Source organism: Anneissia japonica, unplaced genomic scaffold (genome assembly GCF_011630105.1).
Source record: "Anneissia japonica isolate Jap-2015-1 unplaced genomic scaffold, ASM1163010v1 scaffold288060_len1141017_cov207, whole genome shotgun sequence".
In the NCBI taxonomy this organism is placed as follows: Eukaryota; Metazoa; Echinodermata; class Crinoidea; order Comatulida; family Comatulidae; genus Anneissia; species Anneissia japonica.
In genome coordinates, this window is record NW_022712486.1 from 424282 (window position 1) to 448952 (window position 24671).

Here is a 24671-nt window from a genome sequence, read left to right on the forward strand (position 1 = left end):
AGATGTGTATAAGCACTGTATATAATATTGCGTATGTGTGTATATATATATATACAAATTGAATAAAAGAAACCTATCAAGAAAATAGATAATTATGTAATAGATATCGTAATTCAGATAATACGAACATTACCGTATGTTTATTGTGATATATAATAATTTTGTATATACAGTACAGATAAATATGTTTGATTACATCAGTTTAAAAAACAGCACTATTCGAATTAAACGTTTACAAAAACCTTGCAAAAAAAACATGTAGATTCCAACAGGTAATGGATTATGACAACGATAATTTGATTCCAAATTGAAAAAATAGAAAACATTCGTTCAATGCTAAATTTTACAAACATTAATGTAGATACATGGAATAGCCGATAGGCCTATACCGTACAATATAACATCTTTCTTCTTTCTTTCTTTCCTTACTGTTTATCCTGAGGGACTGCTCAGGGATAAAAACCATGGTCCTCCGCAGATCCCAGCAAAGAAAATAACAAACTGAGAAACATTTCATAAAACAAAAAACATAGAAACACAAAAAGCTGTACTACTCTCTATTTTTTTTCCACTCACATCCACTCACTAATTTTAACAATAAACAAATAGGCCAAGTATCATCTCACTAACCTGTCCAGACTATTAAATATTATTTGGCATGCCTAAAAAATAGACTTCGATGACAACGAAAATTAACGTAACCAGAATGCGTTAATCAGCGTTGAGTTATGCACGTGAAAAAAATGGCCGATTGGTCAGTTTAGCAACAACATTTGCGTTAATATAATTTAGATTAAATTTCAGAAAATAAAAATTACAATATTTACCCGCTTTAAAGTCAAAAAATAATTGTAGGCTAACAGAATTCAAAAACTGGATGAAAACATTTTTTTTACGAAAAACCCATACTGCCACAATCCGAAGCAGCCTTGATTACGCAGCGTGCATCGCGGTAACCATGCAGCCATTTTGTTTTGTCGAGTATTTACCAGTTTACAATTCGACTGGTCGTCTTCGTTAAGTAGGATTTTACCACTGCGCAGGTGGGCGTGGTTTAACGAAGAACGACCCGTCGAATACGGCCAATTAATTGCGAGCTAGAACGGAAACATTATTTTACTCGACTCCACCGCCGTAAAGATCAAACCCTAAGCACTTATTGGAAACATCTCGATATTTTAAAGACTAGCATAATAAGAGTGTGCTTAGGCTTAACTGTTTATAAGGTTCCAAAATTATTGTAAACTACTATTAACGCAGAGGGACCCGATATTTATTTATTTATTTTGTAGAAAGTTTTCATTCTAAATTCGTAATAGAGAAGAGTACATTCCCAAACAAAACAAAAAAACCCCAAAACAAACAAAAAAACCAAATCACTCCACCCTTCCCCTTCAAATCGCTGTCATTTCATTACTAATGATATGCTGCTCTTAAAATTGCAAAATGCTTCTGACGGCTATGAAATATTAGCCACCAATATTAGATTTAATTTTAAAGATATTGGATTACTGTCTCTCAGACAGAATGTAATATTATGCACATTGTGAACACGACTAAATCCCACATACGCATGCGTATACGGATGGTGGTGTCATAATATCTCGCGTTAGAAAATTGATAATGTTCAACAGAATGTAAGAACAGACGCATAAAAATGATTTACATCGCCACATGATTGAACAACACAATTCTCCACTAGTCCACCTAAAAACGAACGTGTATCACAATGAAAACCATACTATAACATGATAAATAAATGTTAAAAACATGACTTTCTGATCCTCGATCGGTAATTCCGTGCTCAAACAATCGACACGGATCAATTCGGTCGTCTTAGAAATTAATAAAACATTCTGAAACATGAAATACCGACTCTACCACCGTCGAAAACCATCCGTGTCGGTTCATGAATGCATTCACTGGTTCTTCACGTTAATTTCCACGTAATGTATTATCGTGCGCGTGCGATCATGTTTGAAAAATACCGATATTTCGGCTGATGTTGATAAGCGGACTTAAGCGAACTTAAGTAGGTTTCGGCTAAATTCCTGTCGTCAACGTGCTTTCTTTCAATCGTATACATTCCATACTATGTTATGACCAATCATAATTGGTTCCCCTTCACTAAACTCTCCTCCTGTCTCTTTGCTGAACGGGATGGGGGAGAAGACGTCAACGTGGCATGAAGTATCTTTTGCCTTTGACGCGTTGTCCAAATTTAGTTCCCATGGTAATGTACAGTGTTGCTGTGGGTTGCGCCGTACATAATGGCACAACCGTAAAAACATGATGATAATAAATAAAATGAAGATCACACCTACGATAGCGATAACCGGCCACACCATCATTCAAATTACAAAGCGTTTATATATCAGTTTTCTTTGTAATATGACGAATAAATACACAATTGTCGAGAAACTTTCATCTACAAACACAAGTGCACATACAATATGAATGGTTTATATTCATCTAGTAAGCAGCTTACCCACGAAAAAGCAACAACTGATCTCTAATAGCTCCGTATTAATTAGTATCCCTGTTGTTAATTGAGTAATGACTAACGAATTGGTAGTAATCTCATTTGGAATTTACCAGCGATGAACAATTATTATAATATACCGGACGACGTGACAGGCTTAAGCCTATAATGAATTTCCACATTAGATATCTCGGCTTCTTTCTATACAATATGTATTAAATCAACCATAGCAGTTCAGTTAAAAACGACACGGCGTTGACAGTGGTGTATTAACTGAGTTACTCCGTGCTTAAGTAGTCCCTCAAAGCTGAATAAGGATAGAATCAGCGCAGCAAATAAGTGTTTTCAGAGAATTCATGATGCGATTGCAGCCTCCCACGTTAACACGCCAGCAAGGCGTTTCATCCTATGAAAAGTCTAGGTTAAATATTAACGAATGAGAGTCGGGATGAGAGTTCAAATACATCGGTTGTTTATAGCTAGTAACGCGATACTATATGAAGCGTGCACGCAAACGCCGTAGCACACGACGGAGAAATATATTAACGGCCGACGATCATATTTCAGACGGCATCAACATAAATGCAGTCACAACAGCTGTGATTTGGTATTATTATATTCAAATACTCCTTTCGATTTAAAACACCGTTGTTACCAACCGAGAAACTGTGAAGATGATCAACAGACGAACGTTGTATCGCGACCCGTCCGCAAACGAGTATGACTTCTCCGGCGCAGACCAAATTCTTTCATTTCTGATGATACGACATGCCATTAGAGTGTCATTATTTGATGGGCAGACGACACTTAAGATACTGTTAATAACGCGCTCTCAGTTTTTATCACAAATTATCATTTTAAGTGTAACAATAAAGAATAACAACTTGGGCAGCGCATGTAGGTCTATATTAATTATTATAACTATTTATATACGTCTATTAAATACTTGTATGACGTCATATACTACGTCATTGGTTTAACTCTTTGCATTAAATAAATTCGTTGAATATAATGTCATTTGTAAAGAATACCTTCCAGTTAGGCCATCGGAATTAGTTTCAAACAGAATATTTTTGCTGATGGTGGCACAGGCAAAAATTTCGTAAGAAATTGAATCTTATGCTATAATATTTAAGTCTATTATAATTCAATTTTATTTCCTCATTAATTAACTTAATAATAATTAATTATGAAATAGAACTGAATTATTAGAATTAAATATTATGGCATAAGATTCAATATCTGACGTAAATTTTGCCTATTTGTTTCCTACAGTATTGTTATATTCTAAAACATCTCTCCCTCCAATTTTCAATGGTCTTTCGCAGCTTTGCTTTCTAATTAGCATAATAAAGATAAAAGACATATGTGAATTTGAGACCACAGAAAAGTGGTATTCAATTGGAAGCGGTCTTTAATTAGAGGGAGACCTGTATTATATCTTTTGGAAAGCATTAGAACGAATAATATCAAAATATATTGTGAACTCGTTTCATAACTGCAATTTGCCTATACAGTGTATTTGGGTATACCATCATAGTGTTTATAAATGGCAAATCACGATATTCGTGTGAGCACAGTACGGCAGATTGTATTAAAGAAGAATTAAAAACTTCAAAATGATCTATTTTGTCAAACAAGTATTTAATGAGAATTGACAAATTCTGCTGTAACTATTGATGTCTGCAAGACAGAACATTTACAATTGTCAATATTTGATCAATTAAATATTTAATAAGAAAATATATATTCTAGGTCTACAATAAACTATTATCAAACTAGAAAAATTGCTTATAACCTTGCAATAACCTATTAAGCAAAACTATCGTCTATGCCAAGGAAATTATACAACTAGAATACAGAACTCCGACACCGTAGGAAGCAAGAAAAGTCCCCTGAATAGGGGTTTGTCGTAATGTAAATAAAGTATATTTTCTCTAAATTCGCAGCCAAATGTCTCCTCAATAGAGGTGTTCCCTGAAAAGGAGTGTTCCATTAATAGGGTGTTCCTTTAATAGGGGTGTTCCTTTTATAGAGGTGTTCCCTTAAAAGGGGTGTTACCTTAATAGGAATGTTCAATTTATAGGGATGTCCCTTTTATAGGGGTTATATCGTAATAGGTGTTCCCATAATAGGGGAGTTCCCTTAATAGGTGTGTTCCCTTAATAGGGGACTTCCCTTAATAGGCATGTTCCCTTAATATATAAGTGTTCCAGTGGAGGGGTTATACTGTAGTGTACAACATACTTTATTATATAAAGTAGTTTCTGAAAATGAGAGTAAACACTCATTATTTTAGTATTGCTATATTGGAAATCCACTGTTTTATGAAAAAAAAAAAAAACATAAATGAAAATATTTAAATTAAACATTATAACACAACAAAAGCATGATCAACAGAATTTTAAAAATTGCACTACAATAAACAAAAATTAAATACATTTTAAGATTCAAAGGCAAAATTTTCAACATATATAAGAAAACATGTAATAGAAAATGTATTGATGCACAACATAAAAAATATAAATTTTTGAAAATGGCATACTACATTATGTTTATTACTTAAATTGTGCCACCTATCAAGCAGCAGGATTTCTTTTTAAAAAGCTTCATTTAATGACATTTAAAAACATTTAATATGCTTTGGTAATACTATGGTAAACAAAAATTGTTAATGATTTATGAAAAGAAATCTAACAAGAAAGACATACATTAATTGAAATGTAATATGTAAAACATCTAGGAATAATAAAATTACAATGTCTTGTACAATAATAGGCACTCATTTCAGTTTATGTACAGTTTGTCCACCCTATAAATATTTATGATATATTTGTGCAATTTGACCATATATGGACATAAGGATGTCATATGACAAACATGGGAAAATCACATAAAAATGTCTGTGCGGACAGACCAGTGTGGACAGACCTCAGATAATTTTATTGCATAACATTTGCACTCTCCCAGGTACCAATTTATATTCTGTTGTTGAGCAGCAGTGGCAACACTACAGGGGAAAAGGGGAGTAATTTTCTACAGATATTTTCTTGCCACCCAACCCCCTCCCCCCAGTTTTGCCAGAAAAAATCAACATTAAGATTGGCCAACAACATTAATTGCTCCCATCAACCTATCTGTCATTTCAAGGCCATTGGCCACTTAAAAACAATACATTTAACAAACATTTCACATTTGTAATAAATATACTGAGCATTTCAATAAAAAATAACAGGCACATGGTTAAAGTGAATACCTGTTAAAGTGATTTTATAAATTATAATTGTATTTCCAGTCGGCTTTGGAAAACATATCCAACACCCTTTTTTTATTACTTGCTTCACATGCTTAGTTTGTTAAAGATTATCAGAGAAGGGTGGAATAAAAATAAAAATAAAATTTTGTTTTCTTGTTTAGAAAATAGTTTTGCCAAAATCATTCAGACAGAGGAGAAAAAAAAACAATTTTATTGGTGAATGTAAAATAGGATGGTTAAATGCTTCAAATTTATATAATTAGGAAGAAATACATTATACATATATCTTATCTTTGGAGATTTCAAGGCAGTGGAGGGTGCAATAAAAATAAAGAAAAACATTTTTTTTCCACTTTCTTGTGATAGCGGGTGCGCTAATCAGCCAAAAATGAAATTTTATTCTTATTTGATATCATCAATTTTGCAGTCGGCAGGTTCACTAAACAAGGTATAAATAAAGTCTTGCCTGAGCCCTGTGGGAGAGCTGCAGATTTTTACTGAACAGTTTAAGGGTTATTCATAATTATCAATATTTTCTGAAATGTAAAAACAGTATTCTTTTTCCGTACCCCCTCCCTCCAGTCTGAAAGTGTACATAATAAATTTTGATTTTGCATAAGCATTCTCCATTTTTTTTATGAAGTCAACTAAAGTACTGTACTTGGTTACATAGAAATGTATATTATAGCCATATTTGCATTATAATTGGTCATCAATTCTATTATTTCAAAATATTGTATTTTACTTTGAATCAACATTTTCCTACATATGTAAGTCTACAAATTTGTCTATACCCTCTCCCCGCTAGCATACTGTTTGTGCACTTGTGAAAATGTTGATAATTGTAAAAGACACCTTAAACGGTATAAATACAGATTATATTTAAAAAATGAAGTTGATAATGATAATAATGATGATGATGATTACGAAGGTAACAATAATGATTATATGGTGTTTATGACTGTGATGATATTATGATGATAAAATGATGAATGGTAATGGTAATACAATGATGAAGTTATAATCAGACTCATGTACAAGTTATGCACATCTCTATGTGATTCTACTGTCATTGCTACAACAGCTTATAAGGCACTTTTATCCATGGCAACAGTCACCATGGTAACTATCAAGGCAATCCCATAATGCAGTAAATTATCAAAAAAGTCAAGTTCCTTTGATGGACCTCCAGATTTCAGTGACAGGCAATTATTATCATTATTTTATCAACCAGTAGAAGATGTAGGTTGCAATGGCAATGTAGTGGCTCACAAAACCTAAATCAAACCATTTTCCAAGAGTATGACTCATATTATATCCCTGTAAGAGAAAAAAAGGGGGAAACAAAATTAACAATAAATATTTTGTCACATAAAATTTCAGAAAGTGGACAGAACTGAGCATAAACAATCATAACCAAGCTGCCCAACAAACACTGCTTAGTTAGACTATGTTGTGTTGCAAAGACATTGTAAATGTAAAATTTAATTTACAGTAATTATTATAAAGTGCCAATTTCAAGTATTTGTTATGTTTAAGACATGATGTGTAAACAATAATAACTTTAATGTAGTGTGTTTACATACCTCCTCTTCTTTCTCATGATCACTATCAAACATTACTCCAAGATAAGCAAGATGAAACATAGCGAGGGCACCAAACAATAAATTTGTCATAATTACAAACAGATTTGACTGGAAAAAGAAATGGAGAATATAACTCACCATGTCTTTTTTCATCAAGATATCATGTTACTCATAAGAAAATGAAAAATCAGAACTTCCAATCCAATACAGTAATTTAATTTACAATGATTATCGAATAAAATTTGATATTCAGTATCCAGTTCAAAATATCTACAATCATTAATGATCTGAAAAAATTGCTTGATCTTAAAAAGTTGCTTCCCATTTTAAAATCAAGTACACTTACCAATTTCAGGATGAAACACATCATAATTATTGGCTTTAAGCTGATTTGACTTGGGTAAAAATTGCGTACTGTAATAGCTTTCATGAATGTAGTGCCTCTTACTTTCACCCGAACTAAAGTATAGAACCTAAATTTAAAATGATATCATCCAATAGTATTGACTTAACCTCATCTTCCTTCATATTAAAAAGAACTTCCCTCTTAAGTTTCTTATACTCCTTAATGAAGTTGCAGCACCCAGCAAAAGCGTTTTGCATTTTGAAACGACTGTATCGGCTGCACTGACTTTCATCTTCTTCTTTGACTTCATCAGTTTTAACACTATAGTTCTAACATGTCGCCATAACTCGCTTTCAACTACTAATTCAAAGCAGTGGATGCATGGTAAGTAGTCCTCTGCCACCTCTGTTTGATTGGAACGTCGCATAACAATGAGTGTCCCTCTGCCTTCTGTTAATATCCTCGCGTTATGATTGAAGTTTCCAACCATATGAAGTTTTTCTAACTTTCATAACTTTAGCGACTTGGGTTTATGTAGTGTGCCAAATTCAGATGGCGTGCTACTTTGCACTGTACTTTGTGTCGGAAAAATGGCATATGCCTGTTTTTTGTCATACACCCTCTTTCCATCATTTCCCGCACAATAATGGGCCACATTGATTTCAGGATACTTGGTTTGTTTAATATCACTCACACCTTTTTTATCAGTGTCTGATTGTGAGTTTGTAAAACAACTATGAACAACTTCATTCTGCAAATCAGCATTATCATAAGATATATCTTGTAAAAATGTGGGAACACAGGACCAACATTGGAAACTTGGGGGGGGCACTGAATCAACACTGTCCTCATCACATTGCAGCATTAGATCAACAGCAAGTTTATCATGTTGAGAGAGAGGAATTTTACTGATGTGAGTTAGACAGATTTTTCTACATTGTATGCACTGTATTCAAAACCCTGTTTCTCAAAGTGTTTCGTTACACACAGGGTAATATATACTCTCGATTAAGTGCTGTGGCGCATATTTAAGAGCGGCGCATAACAAAAAAAAATCATGTTTGGTGTCGCTTATTCGAGAGCAGCACTTATTTGAGCATTTGTACAGTACTCACCGATTTATACGTGTGTTCACACTTCTTGCAGCGCTTTGCTTGAATACACGCACTGAAAATTTCTGCAAGTCTTTGCCTCAAAACTTTATAACAAAAAAATAAGTATGTAAAAAATGCTGTTATAATAGCATAAAAATATACTAGTAATGTAAAACGCAAGATTTAAAATGAATACTGAAAAGGAAATTCTTCCATTGGTTCAAGTGAAAAATAAAACATTCTTTAGGTTAACATCCTTCAAATGAACATTATTCATGTGAACTTTCCTCAAATTTCTTCAAGTGAACATTCGTCAAGTGAAACATTCTTCAAGTGAACATTCTTCAAGAATTCAACATTTCAGACAGTAGTTTGTACAGTAAATTGTACTGTACATATTTTTTTCAGTCTTTCATGTATATATTAAGTGCAATATATCTTTGTTTTTTAAAATTTATTTCATAATGTATTTTTCTATAGTTAAGTATCAAGGAAACCTAATCATATGTTCACCTTGTTTTGTGGTTATGACAATAAAGTTTATCTTATCATAAGAAGACAGACAGAGCTAGTGATATAGCTGGTTTACAAAAAAATTTGTACAGTATTTATAATTCATACCATATTCAATGTAGGTATACACTCCTAATGACAACAGAACAGCAGCAAGCTGGAAGTTAAGACCCTGAAAGTAAAATAACAAACTGTAATAATTATTTCAATATTTGTGAATCGACAGATGTACTGTTTATCAAGTATCTTCATGCAGTGCCTACAAAATGTTCAAGTCATCAACACATTAAAATTCATCATTATTATAAACAATTTAGAGTAGAGAAATGGTAATAAATTGACAAGTAAATTATTTATACTATGTATTGCTAAAGAGGATTAAAAATTGCACATATTTTGAGCATTATCGCATAGAAAGACAATAAATTAATATTATTTGACATCACCTTTAAAAATTTCCATATTAACTGAATACAAATTACATTCACCATCACAAATTTTAACTTAAAATGCACAACATGTAGAAAAGAAACATAGCTCATCATATCTTGAAAAATAAGATAAAAATATTAATATTCAACTATCGTTAATTTGTCAGTGTAAGATATGGCAAGACTTTTTTATACCTTGTTTCGCGAACTTATTTTCGTAAAGATCGTCAGAGGAGGGCGGAAAAAAAATAAAATCTTGTTAACCTTATTTTGCAAATAATTTTGTCAAAAACATCTGAAGGAGGAAAAAAATAAAATTTTATTATTGAATGCAAACAGTGTAGTAATGGGATGGTTAAAATGTTTTAAATTTATATAATTAGGACGAATTAAACATCTTATTTTTGGAGATTTCAAAGCAGCGGCAGGTATAATAAAAATAAAGAAAAACTTTTATTTTTTTCTGAAATTTCCATTTTTTCGTGGTGACAGGTGTTCTAACTGGCTACAAATAAAATTTTATTTTTAATCGAAATCATCACTATTGGCAGGCAATGGGTTCTCTAAACAAGGTATAAAAAAAGCATGAAAAATGGAATGTATTACATACATGAAGTAGTGAGCTAGCTGCATACGTCATTATGATTGCTGCAAAATTGCCAAACTGTTTGGTGGTTTTGAAAACATCTGAAAGATGTAAATTTATAGCATGTTAATTATTGAAGTACTGTAGCATCCAGTTCTGAGACAAGTATAATTAACTCTATATGCTAAATATGGTAATCACTGTTATTAAGTAATTATCATGATGCTGTAGTAAGAGTATGAGACTGGATTCTCAGTTGCATATTTCTACCATTGTGTGGGGCAGAATTTGGCAAAACTAGGCATTTTTTACAACAGTAATACAAATTACTTGAACATAATAAAAACAAATACTAAATTCTATTTAATTTACTATATACAGCGTTAAATAATATTAATTATGATACATTATTGAATTTTACAATACAACTGAGCATTAGATTCTGAAATTCAAGATTTGGTTCAAGATTAGTATAACACAAAAAATAGTTTGTCTTTCAAATTGTATAAACCATGAAACCTGCATAAACAAGTACTTTAAATTCCCTCTATTACAAAATCTAAAAAGTGACTCATTTCTCTACCAGATACTTACAAGTTTTGAGCCACATATGCATAGGTAAATTCCAATTGGTAACTACTTCCACAAGAGACCTTGGAATCTCAATAAACGATGGTTTACTGACCGGATAATCCCTAAAAAAATTTACAATTTAGATAATTTAGTAAATTGATTTGATTTATATTATTCTTTTTATGTTATTGGAAAAACAAATAGATATCCTTTAAATATGAAAATAAATATAGTACAAAGATTTTCCTGAATAATTCATCAAACAGCTTTGAGGATGCATTTAATTTGGGGTTTATTAACCTTTAGGATAAATAAGCTAGATTCTGTCAAAATTCCACAGTTTATTTGACCTTTATTAAATGCAAATAAGTCTTAACTACTTTGTGAACATTCAGAGAAGATCATTATATAAAAATAGAAACCATTAACTTTAATAAAATTTACTCTGTTTCCAAATATTTTAAGAAGTTGAACTTTTCCTTCTCTCTGTAGTCAAGAAATCTTTCAATAGCCAGCAGGAAACTAAAGCCTGGTTCTCATGAAAGACCTAGTATCCAGATCGGGAGCTAACCGTTAGCACCTGCGTGAGAACGCCCGATTGGTTAGTGGTATCCGGATACACTAATGGTTAGCAAGCGCTATCGGTTAGCAAGTTGAGGGCCTTTCTATCATCAACCAATCACACATACGCGTTTACAATTTCCAGTTTCTTATTGGCCAGTGATTTGATTATTATATTTTTGGCATCCGAGTCGGGATTTTCGCGCATGGACGCACGGCAGCTAACGGTTAGCAGTGTCAGGATCTTGCTAACCGTTAGCAGCGGTGTGAGAACATAGCCAATAGATATTAGATAGTAGTTACTATAGTAACTATTTACTTTAACAGGTTATTGATATTTGAATGACCTTAAACACAACTGAAACTGTTTAAATATTCAGGCAAGAGAATATAATTAGTGATTCAAATACTTTATAATAACATTGATTATACTTTCAAATTTGATTATAATTCATTACATTGTTAAACAACTTACCAAGTTGTAGAATCACTATTTGACTTTGACCCTAACCCTGATGCTATACATGTTAATGATGATAGATAACTGATGAAATAATGACTAAAACGGAATGAAAGCGCATCACGGTAAGCATGCAACCACCTAAGAGAAAGTGAAAAAAAAAATGGATTTAAAACATAGTAAAATTTAACTATTATATGTACATCTATCTATTTCAGCATGATTATTTCATTTATTTACTTATGCAATCTTTGAACGAACTTCAACAACAGAAAGAAATTTGCCACACAAACACTGGTAAAAACAAATACAGGTAAACACAAATACAATACAATAAAATACAATGAACTTAATTTCTGGCAATAAACCAAATACAAATTAACAGTGCTTATAATGTCTTCAGAATAAATTGCAAGAAATGGAGGAAACTGAAGTAAAAACTTATGAGGTGTTTCCCCCAGAACATTTAAATAATATTATTTGCATTTTCCTTAAGACACAAGGCTAAAAACGAAAAGAAAAAAAGTAAATACATATACCACGAAGGAACGGATTTCAGTTAGTTGATGGAATTAAGAGAAAAACTTTTCTTTATATTTTCTTTTGAATTGAGAAGGACATTTACATGTTTTGAGATTATTGTCGAGCAAGTTCCAAAGTTAAAACAACAGTTCCAAACTTCAACAAATATTTCTTAGGTATTTTGGTGGAAAGGATGAAGAGGAAAAATCAGAAATTAAGGATGGGTTCCAACATAAATGTTATATTAATGTATATTATCTAATAATAAATCAATTTCTTAACTTAAATTTAAAAAATATTTAAAACATTATTGTACAATGTGATCCAGATAATGATTAAATACTTACTTGTACTCATAGGTGAGAAACAAAGTTGTAGCTATACAGGTTGAGATCACTAAACACATCATTGATTTTATGCAGTTGACAAACAAACTTACAACCCAATTCCAGTTCTAGAAGTTAATAAAATATGTTTGGACAATGTTATTATGCATCTCCATTTGGTTAGAAATAAGATAGATTCAAATGATGAATTGATTTGATAAAAAGACTGTTTCAAGAACAATTTTGAAACATTAACTAAACCTGTATACTGTCTGTCATAAGCTAAAAAAATGACAGTAGTAATGATGATAATGGTGACAATGACAATGGTAATGATTATAAGGGTGACAATAATGCTGATGATGATAATGGTGACAATGACGATGGTGATGATAATGGTGACAATGACGATGGTGATGATGATAATGGTGACAATGACGATGGTGATGATTATAATGGTGACAATGACAATAGTGCTGATGATAATGGTGACAATGACGATGGTGATGATGATAATGGTGACAATGACGATGGTGATGATGATAATGGTGACAATGACAATAGTGCTGATGATAATGGTGACAATGACGATGGTGATGATGATAATGGTGACAATGACGATGGTGATGATGATAATGGTGACAATGACGATGGTGATGATGATAATGGTGACAATGACAATAGTGCTGATGATAATGGTGACAATGACGATGGTGATGATTATAATGGTGACAATGACAATAGTGATGATGATAATGGTGACAATGATGATGGTGATGATGATAATGGTGACAATGACAATAGTGATGATGATAACGGTGACAATGAAAATGGTGGTGGTGATGATGATAATGGTGACAATGACAATGGTGATGACAACAGTGAGGATGTCATGACATTTGTATAGGCCAATATTACGACAGTAACTTACGACTAATGGAATGTTAGCTAGTTTGGTGTAGGTGGAAAAACTCATCCAGGGGCCATAAATGACAGTGCCTGGGAAGAAGACGTAGCTGTAAAACTCGATAATATCTGGCATTTCTTTAACCACGCCACTGTCTAGATCAAATGCCAAGGATATTAGCTTCATAACAAGAACCATCTGAACACCTAGAGACAAAAGAAATGTTGCACCATAAATGTTAAATAATTTTCAGTCTGTTTGTGCAAAATTAATCAAGAGAGAAATTCTGCCTCAAAATTTGAACCAAGGTCATTCTATTCTGTAAACTGGGAGAAGTGAATTGCAATTAGCACCTTTCTGCTAGGCCTAATCAAGCAGAGTTATGCTTATGGGATCAAGCTACGACCTGGGGCTAGTATAATGTTATATGTTTTCATTCTCAAGTAAATAATAAGAAGAATCATGAGCATCACCAATATCACTATAATCATCATTATTATCATTACTATTTAAAGTCATTAATATTAACATTATCATTAATATTACTATTATCATTAATACGATTATCATTAATAACACCATTAATATTACCATTATCATTAATATTACCATTATCATTAATATTACCATTATCATTAATATTACCATTAATTTTACCATTATTATTAATATTACCCTTATCATTAATATCACCATTATTATTACCATTATCATAAATATTACCATTATCATTAATATTACCATTATTTTTAACCATTAATCATTAATATTAACATTATCATTAATATTACCATTATTTTTAACCATTATCATTAATATTACCATTATTTTTAACCATTATCATTACTATTACCCTTATCATTAATATCACCATTATCATTAATATTACCATATCATTAATATTAACATTATCTTTAGTATTACCATTATTTTTTAACCATTATCATTAATATTACCCTTATCATTAATATCACCATTATCATTAATATTACCATTATCATTAAATTTACCATTATCATTATATACCAAAATGCTAAACACACCTCTGATCCGATGCCATTCTTTTGGATCAGCAATAAAAAACTCCCTGAAAAAAATTAAAAAGATTAGCCATTAATCTACATTTAATATCACTTTCAAACAAATAATAACAGTATAATATATGCTATGTAGGAACACAAATGATATTGACTTACCAGAAAATGAGGTAACAGACGAGAGCTACACCAAGAAAAGCACCCTTGTTCTTCACTTCAAGGAGTGACATGATGAGAAGCAAGAAATACCCCAACACAGACAGGTAGATTATATGAACGATCAGATTCTCGAATACCATGGCAACGCTTGTGAAACCAGCTGCTATTGATAGGATGTGTAAAAGCGTGGACGGAACACCTGCAAATGAACAACATATCGTATATACTCACGTATAAGTCAAGGCTTAAGGTAGAAAATTACGATCAAAATACTGGAAGTCATCAAATTTTAGATTTCTAAAATCATGTTTAACTTATGTACGGATTGTCCTTAACACGCAAATTTACTACAGCAATGACACAACTAAATGTTAGTATGAATGAACGCAATGTTAAATACGGGGAAATAAGATTGTTATGAACATTTAAAAACTCATAAAATGGTATTATTTGGAAGATTAACTTTGAATCCGTTTTAGCCAGCTAGATGCAGTATCAAGACCATAAAAAGTAGAAAAAGTAGGGAGTATACGTCTTATAAGCCTGACATAGAAAACTCATCCAAAAATCTTCTTAAACTCAAGGGTCGTCTTATACGTGGGTGGCCTTATACGCGAGTATATACTGTAACTATTTGATTCAGGATGTATCTGAGTCATTTTATACAAACTTATTCAATATTGTTCAACTAATAAACAAATATATAATTAATATACCATAACAAAAAATATTTTCAAGGTTGAAATTATGGGGCATTAATAAAAAAAAAACAATATGAACATAATTAAATAAGACATAAGTCTAAACTTATTATTGTTGTAAAATCTTACCAAATTGAGAAACAACATTGAGGCTTATGCAAAAGAACACAAGATGGGAAATCATAGCAGCTCCCTGTTGCAATGTTGGTACCATACATTCTGTCACAAGCTCCGAATACGTGGGTGGCTCCAGCATTTGATTATCATAGTCATCATAGTTGCCATAGTCACCATAATCTTCCATCATACCATACAAATCATCTGGATAATCTCCGCCTTCATATTCTCCATAATCTAACATATCCATTTTCGGCTGAAAGAATTTTTGCATCAATCAATCAATTAATCAATCAATCAATCAATCAAATCAAGCAACATGTATTTGCATAGGCCAATATCCACAGCATAATGCAGTGTTCAGTGGCACTATTACAGAATAACCAGAGCCTTGCAGGCGTCAACGTTCCTATGCATGATACATGGATGCGTGCACGCATACATGCACGCGTATGTATGCGTGTGCATACATACGCGTGTACATACATACGCGTGTGTATATATACGCATGTATATTATACGTATATATATGTATATATATATGTACGTATATATATATATATATACATATATATATATACGTATATATATAAGTATAAATAAAATAAATATAAATAAAATATATAAATATAAATAAATAAATATATATATATACGTATACACGTATATCTGTCTCTTATACACATCTAGATGTGTATAAGAGACAGAATAATAACAGTATAATATATGCTATCTATTTATCCTAGGGAAGCCATTCAAAGATCAAATTAAAGCTTATAATGTGATCAACTAAAATATAATATAGGCCTAAACTCATTTTTTGATTTTCTGACGATGAGACTTATTTTGTAGTGAGACCTCACATTTATAAATCCATCCAACAACTGATTTGTTCAAATACAAATTACATAACCTAGACCCTATCTACCTAGCTGAAACGCTATACCTACATAGGGTAAAAAAGCTAGGCCTAAAGGCCCAGCCTCCTGCTACACTAGGTGGTGGTAGGCTAACTAAGCCTAAGGGCCAACCCCACTAGCCTAGCTAGCTAGGCTAGCCTAGGCTACATACCTAGGCTGACCACCTAGGATTGAAATGTAATTATGATACAATTTACACAATTACGTAATCTGTCCAAGGCCTATGCCCCGCTAAATTGTAAATACTGCAGGCCTACCTCTAGTTAATAATAAATAATTTCTTCTCACACGTGGCACACGTCAGCCTTCTTCTCTCTTTTATATCTCCGTGTGTGTTCATTCGTCCGTGTAGCTCGACCCGATGGCTACCGTCGACTAGACTCGACCCTGGTCAAGTGGGAGCATTCGGAACCCGTAGAGCTGCGCATCGACAGAAGTTTTGCAAAATGGGTGGAAATAACAGCAGAACAGTGACTTTAGAAGAAGAAAGTGATGGTGCAATAACGGTAATATTGATTGAAAACCATAAAATACTTACTAGATGTGATTGTAGACTTACCTTTCGGCCAGGTTACAGTTTAGCTAGGCCTCCTCCTAGGCTAGCCTAGTTGGAAGCCTCTAGCATCATAGGCCTAGCTGGCACCGGCTCAAGCAGAGAAGGCTAGGACCAGGCCAGCCTGAGTGAGTACTGTAGGCCTAGGCCCTAGTAGTAGCAGGTCTGTTCGGCTTAAAACCAACTCATCCCAAACCAACTAGGACCAAAACCAACTTGGCACAGACGACAACTCGGACCAAACCGATTCGGCCGCAAGTCAACTCGGACCAAAACCAACTCGGTCCAGACGACAACTCGGAATAAACCAACTCGGCCCCAAGCAAACTCGGACCAAAACCAACTTGGTCCAGACGACAACTCGGACCAAAATCAACTCGGCCCAGTCTCCAGACGACAACTCTGACCAAAAACAACTCGGCCCAGACGACAAAAGGATAATAAATGTTATGAATTGAATTGAAATACTGTATACAGAATTCCACGCCGATCATAACATTTTGATAGATTTGATATTCTTTATTAATCTTTTTTTTTTTCATTCATAATGGTGTATTTATTAATAAAATCATCTTCACACAAAAAACTGAATTGCGATAATTTTTTCATAAAATCATTGGGTGCTGCCAGTCTGAAATAAACAGTTTACCAAAATATATTTACCAGAAGTAACATTAGTGAACCTGTTTAATTCCAAAGTGCTAGATTTATTTTTTAAAATTTTAAAAATTTTAAAAATTAAAAAAACGTTGGGGTAGCCAGTCTCAAATAACAGTAGACCTGGAGTTTACTTTTAAACTCTACCATCGTGAATTGAAAACACTTTCGGGTGTAGCCAGTTTGAATTAAATGTACTTGAATAAATCCGTAATATTTGTGTATATTCTTACAAATATACATTATTTAATAAAGGTATGTTAAGATTCTACTAAAAAATAATTAATGGTCCTAGTAAAAATTTGGAGAATATAAAAATAAATAATAATAATAATAATAATAATAATAATAATAATAAAGTAATATTAAGCTTATAAATATTAATTATAATAATACTACTAAAATAGTAATAAATATATAATAATATAATAATAATATATAGTAATATTAATTACTATTATTTTAATATTGTTATCATTATCATTACTAGAGTGTACTGTATTATTATTTAATAGTTTTATCAATATTTAATTTCAATTCAATTGAATTGTCATTTGGGTAATGGGTAAACGCGATCACTATTCATTTGGGTAATTCCGTATCATTTGGGTTTGGTCCGAGTTAGGTTTGGTCCGAAGTGTCAGCTGGGCTGAGTTGGTGTTGGTTCTGGGCCAAGTTGGTTTGGGCTGGGTTGGTTTTGGTCCGAAGTGTTGGCTTGGCTGAATTAGTTTTGGCTGAGTTGGTTTTAGGCCAAAGTGACCAGCATTCTGGTCACCTATCTACCCTTGCCCTGTAGGCCAAAACTTAGGGTCTATGTATGATGCAATAAAATGTATGTTCCAAACTTCTGCACCAATTGCTCCAATGTGTACTTAATAAAATGATATAAAATAAAATTGGAATATAATATTTTTACCATTTTTTCCCCCCAGATATCAGAAAATGTATTAAAATTAATGATCCGGTCTTCTCAGGGTATCAGTGAAGGTATTGTATAATTGTATACTGTTGTCTCTCATTTCTCTTAGACTGAATGAAATCTGTCCACATTTTCAGAAAACAAAGGGCTGATATATGCGCTGATTTTGCTGAAAATTAGGCTTTGAACTAATCTTAACATAACCAATGTATTATGCTGTAGTTACGATTCTGCGCACCTATTTTCCTACCGATTTTCTACGCAAATTTGAGCTAGTTTCTGAGGTATCATCTGTGCAATTAATATATACTCTGCTACATTTCAGTGAACTAATTTTACTCTTTTTTTACAGATGAACATGGAGGATTTACAGAAACCCATCAGGTAATGACAAAGCCCGAAAAAATATTATACACATTGCTTCACTATACCGTATAATTTATTAGCAAATCTAAATCTGTGTACACACTGTTAATGCACTGCCAGCTGGGCACGCTTCTTGAGTGAACAGAGCCTTAGATTTAGTGATGTCATATCACACCCAATATGTGAACGAATAAAACAAACTCTTTAGTATGGGACAAAATTTATTACCTTTAGTTACCATATTTTGTAAAAATTTTTATTAATTTTTCAAAACTTTCTGTTTAAGGGTGAACATAGCCATAGTGACAGAGAATGGAAGGAAAGAATACGGCAATTAGAGGAACATTGGAGAGAAAGGTTACGCAATGCAGAGGAAAAGGTGAGGGTACTTATACTTCATATTTTATATTTGTTTATATATTTTTATTGTTTAATATTCAATATTTGTGTTATCTTCGGCAGGTTGTTTACCATTTCATAATTTTATCATGATGATGAATAAATTAAATCAGAATTTGGATATTTCACTTGCTTAATTTTTTTCTAGAATGCCAATTTAGCTCAAATAACATCAGAGCAGTTTAACCAGGCTGCAGAAAACGTGGAAGCAAAATTTATGTAAGTAGTGGTTGGTTGAAATATCAATATTCACCTGCAGTAAAATACATCCAGAATCTTTTACTCTGTTAGTATTAGTAACAGTACCAACATGTTGGTTCATCACCACCATTGGCAGATTCTAGGGTGGGTTGGGGTTGGGGAGGCTAGCCGAACCAGGTTCCCCTAAATTATTTTTTTTAATGGAGAAAAAGGAAAATTATTATGAAGTTTGGGTATGAGAGTGCCATTTCCAACCATTTAGAGGTGCTATAATCACCTCAGCCCCAATAATGGTTGCAGCTGAGGTGGTCTAGACATCTGTGAAAGCCTTCCCTGGGCCTCTCTATTCCAAAGTGCTGGATCCTCCACTTCCCACCACACAACCAAATTAATGAAAACATTTAAAAACAAAATGCATTGAGGTAATATATTTATAGGGGATTTATAGTTAAGAACCTTCCTTCTCAGCCCCCCCCCCCCCACCTTCACCACAAAATTTAATAATAGTTGAAGTATTATACTGTAGCACATAACTCGTGTCTGAGTTTAGTAGTGTATTTAGGGGTATTGAAATTGCAGGAAGGGGGGCTAAAGGGGAACGTGAGGGGTGCTACCTTCAGAAATTAGCTGATTTATTACTGTGGTACTTGAATGTAATTTTTTGCTCATCAAATTTCCAGTGGGAGGGGAGCGTGAGTAAGGAAACCAACTTTCCTAGGGAGTGCACCTCGCATCCCCAAGATATGTCAATGTCTGTGTCACTTAGTCTATACAGATAATGGTTTATATGAACTGTTTTTATTTATATAGGAAGGAAAGGTTTGTGCCAATTTGTGAAAAGCTACAGCAAGCAGTTTTAGATTGTTATCAAGCAAACCCTAAGCAAGTTCTTAAGTGTTCCGAGGAAGTAAAAGCATTTAATGCATGTGTGCAACACACACAAAATGTATGTAATTTGCTTTATATTTATTAGTCATCATTTATTTACATTTATATCCACTCTGCTAAATTATGCACATGTAGAAATATTACTTAGAGAGTGGAGAATTTATTTGGGAAAAACACTGAATGTTTAACAATTGTTCAAGAAAATGAGATGAGCTTCAGCTTTTCTGCATTTTTTGAGAAGTTTAGCCAGTCTTCATCCTAACATAATTGTTGTAATTCAAATCGTGAATAATGGATCCATATGATGGAGAGGATATAAATAATAAACAACACAAATTTAAAAGCAATAAACCAAGATTTAATCGACATGTTTCAGCTGTATCACAGTCATCATCAGTAAACTAAAAGCTTCACAAATAAGCCACATCAGCTTATATACTGCCATTAGTACACATATGCTTAGCGATACAGATGTTTAAATTAATGTTTATTCATTAAGTTGGCCATGTCAGCTTTGCTACCATTAGTGTATGTTTACTTGAGTGATGCAGGTGTATTGAGTTTAGGTAAAAAATATTCATACTTTTGTGGACTCTTCTATTATAGACAAAGGGTGATGTTATAATGCTGAACTTGTTTGTTCAGTGAGGGATCATTCCATTTAATTAATCTTCGTTGCTATTAGAATTGCAATTTGTGGAAAAATGTTACTATTACAAATGACTGGTTAAGAAATGTTAAGCACATATAGAAGCATTAAGTCATGGAGTGATATATAAATGCCAAAATGTATTGCTATGTGTATACAGTATTTCGATTTTCTATTTTCAGAGTATTTTGACAAGAAAAGAAATGTCACCTTCAACTTAACCAATTGTCCCATTGATTCCAGAGAGGATATCCGGTGTTATAAAGCTATGAAGTGTTGCTGATGTACTATATATTTTATAAGATTAATGGGTTTTAAGTATTGGCTTAAATAGTATTAACCTGGTGTTTTCAAGTAATCTACACTGAAGTTTTGAAGCAATTTGGCACTAAAGTTTTGATTTTGCTACAGGATGAATAAAACATAACTTTCATTATGAGGTTTATGAATTTTACAAGAAACAATCCTGGGAATGAATGACAAGTGGCATATTACTAAGTATTGAGGATTTCGGATACTGTGCTGTTTAGATTTACAATTACTTAATGATATGTTGATCTTTTGGATTCTGATAAAAATTTTGTTCCAGAACTAAAACATACTAAGTTGTAACTCCAATTGTGAATGCCAGGTGGAAGCTCAATACAAGACTATACAGTAATACAGTAGTTGCATCTAACATAATATTCTGTATGAAATAAACATTTAAGCTATCTTTTGCTCAGAAGTGTTGTCTTGAGTCAATTTGCTTTTAAAGCAAACCTGCCAGATATATCCGGATGTTGCAGCCCAAGTCTCTGCCCTTGACACCCCCACCCCCTGTTCAAAGTTTACAGCTTTGTTTACATTTTTGTGATTAAAGTTAATAAAGAACAGCTTGAAGTCACATACAAAAGAACAACTGCAGTTATATTTTTGGATTTAATCATCTTTTCTGTCTTCTTACACTTCCATACAATTATGCTATTGCACAACAAAAGACAATGTACAAATAAATGGAATATAAAACAAACCCCAAAAAAACTAAATTCAATGAAAATATGGAATGGAAACAATTAGCAATAACAACAATTGATGTAATAATAGATTCAAGTATCAACTTGAGATTCATTAGCACCTTGTGGGGAAAAGAAAATTTAGGGGAAAAAACACCCAGTGAATTCATCAGTAGGTACATAATGAATAGCTAAATTACGTGAACTTAAATGTCAGCTTTTTATTGACCATACTTGCAGGGATAGTTCAAAAATCACTTCAGGTATATAATTTGCCAAAAAAAAATTCAAATTAATGCACTTATGGTAAAAAATATGTTTAATGACCGAGTAAATAAATAATTTGATACAAGACAGACAATTATAGTATCTACACAGTTGCACTGGACCCTATAACATGTACATTGCCTTGTAATAATCGCACCAGACTGTAAAGTAAGGCCTGTGTGGGGAATATATCCTCCACGCACAAATTTGGCATAGAAATCTCTGTCCAAGAATTTCAGAAGATTTTGCCAAAAATTAGGCTCTGAACTAATGCTAATATATAACCAATTCCTGTCTCTTATACACATCTAGATGTGTATAAGAGACAGGTGTTGCTGATGTACTATATATTTTATAAGATTAATGGGTTTTAAGTATTGGCTTAAATAGTATTAACCTGGTGTTTTCAAGTAATCTACACTGAAGTTTTGAAGCAATTTGGCACTAAAGTTTTGATTTTGCTACAGGATGAATAAAACATAACTTTCATTATGAGGTTTATGAATTTTACAAGAAACAATCCTGGGAATGAATGACAAGTGGCATATTACTAAGTATTGAGGATTTCGGATACTGTGCTGTTTAGATTTACAATTACTTAATGATATGTTGATCTTTTGGATTCTGATAAAAATTTTGTTCCAGAACTAAAACATACTAAGTTGTAACTCCAATTGTGAATGCCAGGTGGAAGCTCAATACAAGACTATACAGTAATACAGTAGTTGCATCTAACATAATATTCTGTATGAAATAAACATTTAAGCTATCTTTTGCTCAGAAGTGTTGTCTTGAGTCAATTTGCTTTTAAAGCAAACCTGCCAGATATATCCGGATGTTGCAGCCCAAGTCTCTGCCCTTGACACCCCCACCCCCTGTTCAAAGTTTACAGCTTTGTTTACATTTTTGTGATTAAAGTTAATAAAGAACAGCTTGAAGTCACATACAAAAGAACAACTGCAGTTATATTTTTGGATTTAATCATCTTTTAATATCATTTTCAATAAACTGGCATGTAGGGCTTGATTCAATTTCAACAAATAATCTTGCCAGTTAAGGACATCACAATTACAACATTATCACCTACATAGATAATTGCAAAAAAAAAAATTGTAAATGAATGAATCAAATCAAATAAACAATTAGGAAATTTTTTTTTTTTTTTTTTTTTTTTTACAGAAGGGGTGGGTGGGATGATTAGTCATGGCATAAATTTGGAAGGGATAAAGTAAAATCACAGATATGATTGTAATATTAATAAAATATAATGCATATACAGATAGATACCCTTGAATTTCTTTCAAACTATAAAAAAAAAATCAAATTCATTTTGCCTTTTACAAAAGAATTGTATAAAAGAAAAGTAGTAGATACTTATTGAACGAAGGTGGGTAAGTGGAGTAAAATTAAGTTAATTAAAACCCATCGAGAATGCAGTTGAAGTTTTTCAAAGTCCTCATTACACCAAAATGTTTTTCAATATCATATAACCCCAAATTACCAAACAATTTACTTTGGTTATATACAAACCTAAATTTAGAAATAAATGATGCATAAAAACATTTATAATCCCTGACAATTTAGTTCAACAAATCAAGATATGAAAAAAATAAGAAAAACCTTCAAAATAGATTTTTGTTAAATGATTCACATACAAGTATATTTTTTTTTAGGGCTTGCAAGGCATTGAACATATTTATAAACTTTTCAAATACTCTGCCAAATGAAAAACAGAATGGTTATAATTTTTGTGAATGCTTTAAAGAAAACAGGAAAGGGTTTGTCTACAAGAAGTATATATTAATTATAAATAAGGATGATAATTCAGTTTTGTCTATGTAATTAATACATTGTTTCCATATATGGAATGGTATAGTAGTAGGTTACTCTACAGCAGAACCAATTGTCAACTAGACATGTTTTAGATTTTATAATTCTATCTGTTCATTGCACAAATTGAAAGAATTCTTTATAGAAAGACATAATGGTTAGCAACTAATAAAGAGAAATTTAATAAATTTACCTATAAAATAAATTTGACCTCAAAACTACATTCTGTTCTATAGTTCATTTTGTTATGAATCATTTAATTAAAATTATTTTGTTTTATAGAATTTCATTGAAAATTATTTTTTTAACACAAAACATGAACTGGAATAAAATCTTTAATATAATAATAATAATAAATTCTTTTAGTTTA

At 32.2% G+C, this 24671-nt stretch overlaps 2 protein-coding genes across 4 annotated transcripts; one reads left to right on the forward strand and one right to left on the reverse strand.

Annotated features, from left to right (window-relative positions):
- Positions 1-4107: 4107 nt before the first annotated feature.
- On the reverse strand, positions 4108-16945 carry LOC117107839 (protein-serine O-palmitoleoyltransferase porcupine-like). Of its 2 annotated transcripts, none has more exons than XM_033249627.1 (13): positions 16835-16945; positions 15670-15913; positions 14840-15038; positions 14687-14730; positions 13668-13849; positions 12758-12864; positions 11904-12029; positions 10889-10989; positions 10319-10395; positions 9386-9449; positions 8786-8868; positions 7325-7432; positions 4108-7058 (listed from the first exon to the last, which is right to left on the reverse strand). In XM_033249627.1, exons 2-13 carry the CDS (start codon positions 15905-15907, stop codon positions 6957-6959), a joined length of 1431 nt encoding a protein of 476 aa, XP_033105518.1. In that variant the 5' UTR covers positions 15908-15913; positions 16835-16945; the 3' UTR covers positions 4108-6956. The 2 variants fall into 2 exon arrangements, with proteins under 2 accessions (XP_033105518.1, XP_033105520.1); XM_033249629.1 differs by having other exon boundaries at positions 16866-16932.
- On the forward strand, positions 16931-23425 carry LOC117107840 (MICOS complex subunit Mic19-like). Of its 2 annotated transcripts, XR_004445296.1 has the most exons (8): positions 16931-17083; positions 18720-18774; positions 19059-19090; positions 19359-19451; positions 19620-19690; positions 20483-20618; positions 21392-21482; positions 22801-23425. XR_004445296.1 is itself a non-coding variant. In XM_033249630.1 (7 exons), exons 1-7 carry the CDS (start codon positions 17024-17026, stop codon positions 21428-21430), a joined length of 486 nt encoding a protein of 161 aa, XP_033105521.1. In that variant the 5' UTR covers positions 16931-17023; the 3' UTR covers positions 21431-22383. The 2 variants fall into 2 exon arrangements, 1 of the variants encoding a protein (XP_033105521.1); XM_033249630.1 differs by lacking the exon at positions 22801-23425 and having other exon boundaries at positions 21392-22383.
- The last annotated feature ends 1246 nt before the right edge of the window (positions 23426-24671 follow it).